Source organism: Cynara cardunculus (assembly GCF_001531365.2).
Source record: "Cynara cardunculus var. scolymus isolate 2C chromosome LG 4, CcrdV1, whole genome shotgun sequence".
NCBI classification, from domain to species: domain Eukaryota; kingdom Viridiplantae; phylum Streptophyta; class Magnoliopsida; order Asterales; family Asteraceae; genus Cynara; species Cynara cardunculus.
In genome coordinates, this window is record NC_037531.1 from 18,808,494 (window position 1) to 18,819,011 (window position 10,518).

A 10,518-nucleotide genomic window follows, 5' to 3' on the forward strand; every position below is an offset into this window, starting at 1 on the left:
CATCTTAATTCTCATTCTCACATGATCATTTGCCCTCAAATCATTTTATGTAAACATCATATTTTTATAATCATTTAATATATTAAGTATTAAAATGAAAATTTTCAATCTATATTCAAATGAAATTTTTCAGTGATTCACATATGAAATTTCTCTTATTATATTTTACGATATTTATGCTTCTTTTTTTAAAGTATATAATAGTTATATACAACAAATGCAACAAATAAACTCACACACCCTCTCACTTTTGGTGAGGTTTGAACCTCTGACCTTCTAAGAAGGCAAAGACTACGATACCGTTAAGCCAAAGACCCTTTGGTGATATCTATGCTTCTTATTTGTACCTCTTACTACTCCCAACGATAAAGAAGTTATTTCCCGATAAAGAATCATAAAATCATCTCTAAATTAAAACATTTTTGGGTTGTATTCATTGTGCCAAAAACATCAATGAACCCCCAAAAACTTCAAGATTCATTACAACAAATTCTCATCTACAAACGCAATCAGAAAAACAAACTCTTCCAAAATCATTATTTTACATCAAGAAGCTCAATTACAATACCATTCATACCCCCCATCAATTCCTACTGATTTATCCCAAAACCACAAAATGACCATCTTTCCTTTGACTACCGTTCACCCGACTGTTCATTGAACTACGTGCAATAAACCATTAATGTCATCCATGGCAATCACTCAGGCTCCAAGCCTTGCATTTAGCCATTGACATACCTCTTCCATTTCTTTAGGGACCGTGTAGTGTCCGATGCTACAAAATCAGACCCAAAAATGATTAAAAGGTATGTTTTTTTAAAAGTTCGAAGGTAAATGGAATAACTTTGTTCAATACCCTTCGTATGTTTTAAATGCAACGTATCTGAATCCAGCCGAGCTCAAGATCTGAGAGGACCTCTCTCCGAATTTGTATGGGACAACTTCGTCACCTGTAAAAGGTATTCAAAGTTCCTTTTATGATTCTTTCTAGTACATTACTATATTGAATATGTGAAATCCCGTTAAATTACTGTTTAAAAGAGATCTTGAGGAGAGAACGGAAGTTTCATCATATACTGAGGAGAAAGAGTTTTAAGTCTAGTCGATGTAAGACTATAACACGTCCCTTTCCAATAGAGTCTAGATGGGCAAAGATATCCCAGATGGTAGACTTTGGTTTTAATACCATGTTATAATATGTAAAACCCCGTCAGATTACTTTCCAAAAAATAATCTGACAAGAAATGGGGAATTCAACAACTATGTGGAATGATGTAGTTATGCATGATGATCAAGTTTGAAATACATACATAGTCCATGACATAGCAAAATGGGCAATGAGGCAGCACGCCTAGCACCGTCTTGTGATCCTGCTACCATATTTCTCAAATTCCTGAACAACATCCAATGAATCTTGATATTTTGGCTATCATTGACAAACTAGCTGAGAAATTAATTGTTGGCAGAAAAGTTGGTTGTTGTCTAAAAAGCTAACTAGTCATCTTTTGTAAAAACTAGTTGATAAGCTAGAGGACAATGTAAAATGACTTAAAATGACATGTTGGAAAATAATTGAAGAAATATAAGGGAAATAATTGAAAGAAGTGGGTAAAAAACGCTTTGAGCTTATTGAAATGCTACTTGAAGCAGTTTTTCAAAAAACTAGTTTATGGCAAACCAAATAAGGTTTTTTCAACAAGCTTAAAAAAATAAGCTATCTTATGGTCGACAAACATGGCCTCAACCTCATCTACCTCCATCACATTAAGTTTTACAAGTAAAGATACAAATATAGTTTATTGGAAACGTTTGTTTATTATTCAAATCTTCAAAATACACGAAAGGGGAAATCTCGTGGATCAAAATCAATATTATCTATGTTTTGTTGTGACGGTCCCTCGTGGGTAAAATGGTAATTTTGGATAGGAATTACAACGAAAAAGGAACATGCGGAATGACATTTCAGTGATTATACCTTGCACCCGGAAGCCAGCCGCTCAATCCGACGATAGCCTTCAAGTTAACCGGAAAAGGGCTACCGTTTCCAAATCTTCCCTGAGCGAAACAAGTTGCAGAGTAAAGAGCACATGCAGCACCCATACTAAATCCCCCAATACCAAGTGCAACTGTTAAAAAGATAGTGAAATTTTGATTGTTAACGAAGTTACGTTACATACAACGACGGATAATCACAGAAATAACCAAAATTGGAGTTGACCCGTCACAAAAATGATCATTTTTTCCAAATTAGTACAGAATACCCACCTACTTCGTTAAAACCACGATAAAACCCCCTTTTTGTGAAATGTACTTTTTGCATATTTTATTCGATTTGTAGGCCCATTTCACAAAAAAGAGGTATTTCTCACCCTTTTGAAAACGGGCCCACAAAAAAATTGAAAAAGGCATTGTTGTTTTGTGAAATATGTAGGCATTATGTGCTAGTTTGGAAAAAGTTGGTCATTTTGTAACGGGTCAACTCCAATTTTGGTTATTTTGTGATTATCGTGATTTCGTGCTACAAATACATTGACTTTGTTAGAAATTAACCTATCAAACAACATGTTACAAGGAGCTCAGATCAATAAACCGAACTTTAGTTGCATAAAGATTGAAGAAAATGTGAGAAAAAACAACAATTACACATAATTTTATCAAGAAAGCTTTAAACTTGTTAAAAAAATGAACCGAAAAGAGTATTCATTAAATATGTGATCTATATCGATGAAACAAAAAAGGGAGAAACTTTACCATCAGAAGGCTCTGTAGATAACAAGTTTGCTATGTGCGATACCGAAGCATCTAAACCTTTGACATCATTTGGACCGTCTTCTGAGAGCTCTCCTTCATCAAACCCTATTTACGGACCGAAAAATGTCACCAAATATCATATGAACGCATATTTAAAATCATATGAACGTTGTATGGTTTCAATGTCGATATCTTACATGCAGTGCAAGGAAATCCACCAAGCACAGTCACGGGGCGAGTAGGAGCGGTTGGGCATATCCATTTAATCTGCAAAGCGTAAAATTTACACTGTTAGAGTCTCACATCAGCTAGACTTTGACACTTTATCTTTAATATATGTTGGAAGCCTACTCTCGTCAATTGCTCTTTTAGAGAGTAATTTGTATGTGGTTTCACATATTCTCACATGGTATTAGAGCCAAAATCTACCATTTGAAACATTTTTGCTCGTCTAGCCTCCGTTAGAGAGGCTTTGTTAGAATCCCATATGTAGTTACCCTCTTCTCTCTTGAACGGCTCTTTTGGAGAATAAATTTGATGAGGTTTCGTAATTCTCACATGGTATCAGAGCAGATCTACCACTCTGGGACATCTTTACCCGTCTAACCTTTGTAAGAGGGAACGAATTAGAGTCTCACATCGTCTAGATTTAGATATTTTCTCTTCAATATATCTTGAAAACTCCCATCCCCACTTCTCTCCTCAATGACTTTTTTAGAAAGTAATCTGATGGGTCCCACATTCTTACATACACGAGAGGGAAAACACAAAAAAATAAGCAATAGAAGAAAGTTTTTCTAAGGGAAAGTGAGGTTCTCACATTTGGCAGGGGAAGGTTGTCCAGTAGTTGAGACCAACTGCATCAATAAACACGAAACCAAATGAGAAAGTATACTCATTCAATGAGGTTACTGGGTTCTACATATTCTTACATGGTATCAAACGAAAGCTATTTTGGCATTGTTAAATGAATCATACTCTTGAGCTAGTGGCCCTTGTCCCTAAATAAGCTTATATCATATTCTTACATATCATAAAAATTAAACCTACAACATGAAAACCGAATATAATTAATACATGTATATTTTTCAAAAAACACACGTTAAAAACGCAAACTACACGAGATCGAGTGGTTTGGCTATTTTTTTCAGACCGACAACGGTCCGGTTTGAACGGTCCAACGGTTTATTTAAACACCGTCGTTTTAAGGACACAAAGCAAGAACTCATTAATCTACCTCGAGCCGTTATCACCAAGACCGTGCAACCAAACCACAGTTGCTTGATGCTTCCCTTTTGGCCTCACCACATACGTCCGACCAAACTCGACCGTTCTCCTAGCCGTTCTACTACCTGCAATTCATACAAAAACCGTTACCAAAGTCCGAACCAATCCAAGAAACGCGAAACCCACATACGAACCATCAAACACAATCCAATTACGCAACTACATATCAAAATGAATAAAGATCTTGAACTAACCAGAACCAATGGAAGCAGTTGTATAACTCATCTTAAAGGAAGTTGGTCTGAAACACTCTTGGTGGTGAAGTCTTAATTTATAGACAAAACTGAGAATCAAACATGTGTGAAGATTCAGACACTAAATGTCTCCTCCATGTGTCTGAACCATCTGCTCACTGTGCCTAAAATCCATTAAGATATATGAAAAGAAAGAAAGATGAAACAATAAGACAAAAAAGCAAGAAAGCTTAATGAGATAGAGAATCATATGCAGAAATACACAGAGCACAATGAAATTAAGGGTTGTAGTAAGCTTACCACATTTCAATAGAGAGAGAGAATTTATGCTTAGTGGTGCAGTGGATATGTTAAAGCTGAATCCATACAGACCCTTGAATTGATTGAAGAAGGAATATTAGTGATAAATAACAAGCATTGGATTGTGCTGTCTTTTCTCTTGTTCAATCATTTATGGGTACCCATTATCTTGAAAAGCGGATTTGAGCTTTCTGAGTTATCATCATTGCCATTTCTCACAATCAAAAAACATGCAAATCTTCATCTTTTTTTCATGATTTATGGATACCCATTGTTTCATATGTGAACTTTAGCTTTCTAACTTACCATCATTACCATTTCTTACAATCTTTCAAGAACAAGAAGTTGGAGAAATTGGCTGTTTACACATACAAAGATTCATCCCCTTTTGATGAGATATATATATATACAGATACAGATTCATTTAAGAACCTTAAATATTTTAAAAACTCAAACAACGAACCTCTTTTATGTACATATATATCACAACGTTATCATGACACCTTATTCATCATGAATATTCAAAAAAAAAAAGATGATTCATAAGTTACTAAAAGCTTTAAGGTTCCTAAATCAATAGACGGACCTAGTTAAGTGCCATGGGTGGCACGTGCCACCGTATTGTTTCTCGGCCGAAGGGTAAAAAATTTAGGTTTCGTGAACGGTGCAACCGTATTAATTTGTTGTGTGTCACCGTATGTATTTTGAAACTACAATGAAAACAAGTTTTATTTGGTAGAGTTGGTTCGCAAGGCTTTTATTACACCCCACACCCAAGTCCGAATCATATTAATGTCATTTTCTTAGTCAAACGGTGCCACCGTTTGAAAAAAAATTCCATATATTTGTTTCTTATAGTCAAACGGTGTCACCGTTTGAAAAAAAAAAATTCCTATATTTTTTTTCTTATTGTCAAATTGTGCCACCATTTGAAAAAAAAATTGAGTCCGTCCCTGGCTAAATCAACCTCATTATATATATGTATATAAATAGGTTCAGGAAGAAAAATAAAAAATTGAGAAAGACTCTGATAATCATTCATTTCAATTGTATGTACAATACAAGTAATTGAAGTTTTTTCTTGATTTTTATGCACATATGCATATACCGAACAAATTACTTATATACACATGTACATACCATCAAGATAAAAGATTAATAGGACGTTTTTTAATTTTCATTTTTTTACGGTTTTCCTTTACCTGACCATATATATATATATATATATATATATATATATATATATATATATATATATATGTATATATATGATATGTATGGAGCACCAACCTGAATTCGTGGGTGGAGAAGAGACATAATGATGGCAAAAAGTATGTGGACTTTTGTGGGTCGAAATCTATCTAAATCTGTGAAATCGCATTTGTTGCTGGCCACTATTATACAGAAAGAAGGTAGCTCACTTGTAGGTCTTGAGGTTGATGATGAGGCCTTTTCTTAATGTTTAGAATCCATCACCAATGGACCTCAAATTTCAAACTCCCATTCATTCCACATTCCAACTATTTAAAAAAAAACTCGCTATCTGTATGCTTCAAACGATAACAGTGTCAAAATAGGAGAAACAAGAACTGTATATTACATTTGATTTAGGAACACGGTTCGTGTGCCAGCGACTTGACATGCGATCTAGATCGCATATGATTATACCATTGTTTTAAAAGGCAGTCATGGCGCATCGTGGCTCAAGCTTTGTGGCCACGGAGTTTCAAATGCGGTGACTTTGGGATGCAGCAAAGCAGGTAGTCGCACTGTGTTAGTCAGCTCGTATAGCGGGTTGAATATCCAAGTTAATCAAAAAAAATTATGTTAAGAGATTTCAACTTTTGATTCTCTATTTTAAAGAAATTATATAAAACCTGTTGAAAATACTCTAACTGTTTTATTTGTTAGTTTTAATATATGACTTAATTTAACATGTTTATCATTGACTTATTGAATAAAAGTAGAGAACATATATAGAGATTTGTTGTCATAAGTCATGTCTTGAAAAACGTTGTGGCGAGGACAAATGGTTCCTAAGACTTGAGGTTTGGCCTTGTCACCACGCTACATCTCACGCCATTTAGAACCTTGGATTATACACATGAACTTAGTGTAAAATCATATTTGATATTGTCTTGTTGTGTTTTCTTATTTAGTCATTATTCTCGTTTGAATCTGACTCTATTACCATCAATTAGATAAGAGTCGTCATCCCATTTACCTTACCAGATAAGATTTTTGGTCATTAAAATACCATTGTAAGATCGTTGGTAAGTGTTCATTATCTTGTAAGTGCCAACCGGGTAAAAATCACCACTCTCACTTACCGGATAAAATTCTCAGTCCAAGTCATGCCACATTATTCAAGAATTAGACTTACTATCAGTAAGATAACTGAAGGAGTGACTCTTACCCAGATAGTATTGGTAAACGGTCCTTAAATCTGACTCTTAATATTTTTTTACAAAATAACTTTATACTGTATTTTCATAAACTAGGGGACTGTTTTTACACAACAAAATATGTCATCTAGTTTTATGAATTAGTTTTTATCAGCATAATTAATTTATCAGTTAGCTTGTTAGCTTTTTCAACTACCATATCAGAGACCTACTAATGAATAAGAAGTTACCAGTAAAATCTAAGGGGGTGTTTGGTTCATAGAATGGAATTTGATGGAATTGGAATCCATCAAAGGAATTTGACTTTGAAGGAATTAGAATGGAATTTGATGGAATTTGACCATGCGTTTGGTTGGTAGGAATTGGAATGAAATATCTCAATAGAATTAGAACAATCATCTTTGTATGGACTATCCCATCCATCGCTCCGTCCACACCCTACCAGCCACCATGTCACTGATATTGTCGTCACAACTATCACCCGCCCTGCCCCCACCACTTCTGCTCTATCGTGCTCCATAGGTGGGGATTGTTGCGGGCAGGCAGGGGTGGGGCGAGGCAGTGGGGGTGAAGCCAGAGTGGGGCAATAGGTGGCAGTGTGATAGTTGTGATGACTACAGTAGTAGGATGGTGGTTAGTGATGGGTTAGAGTAGGGTAAGGTAGGGTGGGGGCAAAGCAGAACGGTGGGGTGGGTAGGGGTAGGGGTAGGTGGCGGGGTAGTAGCTGTGATGATGCTAGTGGTGGGATAGTAGTCGGGTGACTGGGGCCAGGGAGTTGGTGGGTATGACGACAATAATAGTGGCATGGTGTTTAATGGTGGGTTGGGTAGGGTGGGGTGTGGGTGAATGGCGGTTGTGAAGGCGACAATAGTAGTGTGGGGGTGAAGGGTTAGGTTAAGGGCCGCATGGACGAGGAGGTGGGGATCAGTGACAACTATGATGATGATAGTGGTGGGATGATGGTCAGGGTGATTGGGAGTGGGTGGGTATGATGACGACAGTAGTGACATAGTGGCTAGTGGTGGTTAGGGTAGGGTGCGATAGGGTGAGTGGCAGTTGTGACGACGACAATAATGTTGTGGTGGTGGGGGTTAGGTTAGGGGTGACACAGTAACGTTAGTAGCATAGTCGTAGTAAGGATGTGTAGTGAGTGACCGGAGGGTGGGTGGGTGTGATGACAACAGTAGTGGCATAGTGGTTAGGGTGGGGTAGGGTGGGGTAGGGTGGGTAGCAGCGACATCAGTGGTGGTGGGGGTTAAGGGTGGGGGCATCATGAACAATAGTAGTTTGATCGTGGTGGGTGGTGATGGAATTCAATTTCTTCCATTATGCTAAGGAATGATGAATTCATTAACTTGTGGAATTCAATGGAATTTGAAGGATTCCATCCATTTCAAGAAATGAACCAAACAAATGAATTGGAATTTGGTCAAAGGAATTTGTCATTCCAATTCCATCAAATTCCTTCGAATTCTGCGAACTAAACGGCTCCTAATAGTATTTGGATTGATTACGATAGCAAGGGAGTGATCCAAGTAGTATGATGAGGTAATCGACCACAAGAGACGCTCATGTCAGTCAATAAGTCAACTAGGTGATCCGGTACTAGAGCAGTGTAACGAGGTAACTGACTATAGACAGTATATCTGTCGGTTTACATGTTAATGAGTTTGTCATTTTATGAATAAATTTTTTGTCTTGAAAAGGGTGTGATGCTACTTATTCTATTGCCACCGATAGTGAAAGGTATCATGGCAACTAATGTATGATGTCAGCCATATTTGGCTCAAAATATCTTGTGTTCTTATCTTTTAATTCATATATGATATGCATCCAGCTTGATTGATAGGCTTGACCAGATCAAATTTATACTGAACATCAATCTTGGACGTTTAGTTTGGTAGTCTGTTCTAAATTTTAGACTGATCCCTCGTATTTTTAGAAGTAGAATCCGAAACGAGCATGATTCGTTTGCTTGTTATTTATATTATATTATAAAACATTTAACAAAAAAATTTAAAAACAATTTTTTATGCATGAAGTACTGTATATTGATGCATATTACTTAAAATTTAATATTACAAGTAAATTATGCATAAATACAACTTATTAAAGCTCCATATTTGAATTCGTGTTACTAACTGCGGATAAACATCTCATTTTAAAATATAAAAAATCTAAAATGTAATTAAGATAATTATCGATATCTAACAAAATAATTAATTATTATCTTTATAAAAAATTATATTATTAAATCAAATATAAATTAGTTCGTTATTGAACCTAAATTAAAATTATAATAAAAAAAATTGAATTAAAAAATTACACAAAAATAGGAATTTTAAAAAGTTAATTTAATACTAATATCGATATATTTTTATCAATCTTTATAATATCTTCAAATTTATATCTTATTCAAAAATAAAAACATTATCGTTTTTTTTCAAAATCACATAAAATCATATTATAACATCGACTAAAATAAAGAATAAAATGAAATAATAAAATCAAGATATATCTTGCTGCATTGCGCGAGTACCCTTCTACTCATATCAAACCTACTTATGTCCCTTTTCAAGGTACCTTTAACAAATTATGATTTTAGAAAGTAAACTAAAAAAAATTAAAAATATATCGAGATAAAGTTCATTTTTGGTCCCTGACATTTGTAGTTTTCAATGGATATCGTTCATAAACTTTAAAACCTGAATTTGAACCCTTGCATTTGTCAATTCCCAATGGTTATGGTACCTTTTATCTAATGTAGTTAACTTTTTCCATTAAATCTAATTAAATGAGGGGTATTTTAGTCATTTTCACTGATTAAGTTTAATCAAATAGTTAGTTGGTAAATTGCGTTAATATGAAACTCATTTTCATTTTTTTAATTTAAATTTTAAAAAACGTATATCTAAATAACAAATTCAAAAGTACGTAGGTCCGATTCATATAATTAGGAGTGCACAAAAACCAAATGGTCCAAAAACCTAAAAGGAAAATGAGGTGTTTGTCCAAAATCCAAATGCCAAAAATTGAAAACCCGAGGCCCGACTTTTGAAAGATATTTAGGTTCAGTTTGGTTTTGACTTTAGTCACTAGACCCGTCCGAAAACCTATGTGTGTGTGTGTATACATGTATACTTTTTTATTATCTTTTGAAATCTTAAAATCTAGTAGGTCATACTTTTTTTAATTTCTGAACGTAATATCGGTTTCACCAATCATCTCAATCGATTGAATTCATTCTCAAAATTGATTGAATATATATATATATATATAGAGAGAGAGAGAGAGAGAGAGAGTTTCTTTCAAATACAACCTGTTGCATTTGTACAACCAATGCAACCCAATAAATTGAGATATTTATGAAAATGATGAGATTTCATTTATTATGATTTGAATATTTATGAAAGATGAATATGGTTCATTAATTATGATTAATACTTTATATTAGGAAACAATCAAAACTTCTACGAAATTACATATTAATCAAATGAAATGGACGGTTGAAATTGAGTTGTATTGGTTGCATAAATGTCATGGGTTGTATAATAATCAATCTATATATATATATATATATA

At 34.6% G+C, this 10,518-nt stretch overlaps 1 protein-coding gene across 2 annotated transcripts; it reads right to left on the reverse strand.

The window, feature by feature from the left end:
- Positions 1–500: 500 nt before the first annotated feature.
- LOC112511273 (acyl-protein thioesterase 2-like) lies at positions 501–4,613 on the reverse strand. 2 transcript variants are annotated; one of them, XM_025116831.1, is made up of 10 exons: positions 4,533–4,613; positions 4,233–4,396; positions 3,989–4,103; positions 3,572–3,608; positions 2,949–3,018; positions 2,752–2,856; positions 1,976–2,126; positions 1,311–1,393; positions 857–950; positions 501–775 (listed from the first exon to the last, which is right to left on the reverse strand). In XM_025116831.1, the coding sequence occupies exons 2-10, from the start codon at positions 4,261–4,263 to the stop codon at positions 703–705; spliced, it is 759 nt and encodes a 252-aa protein (XP_024972599.1). In that variant the 5' UTR covers positions 4,264–4,396; positions 4,533–4,613; the 3' UTR covers positions 501–702. The 2 variants fall into 2 exon arrangements, with proteins under 2 accessions (XP_024972599.1, XP_024972600.1); XM_025116832.1 differs by lacking the exon at positions 4,533–4,613 and having other exon boundaries at positions 4,233–4,410.
- Positions 4,614–10,518: the final 5,905 nt, after the last annotated feature.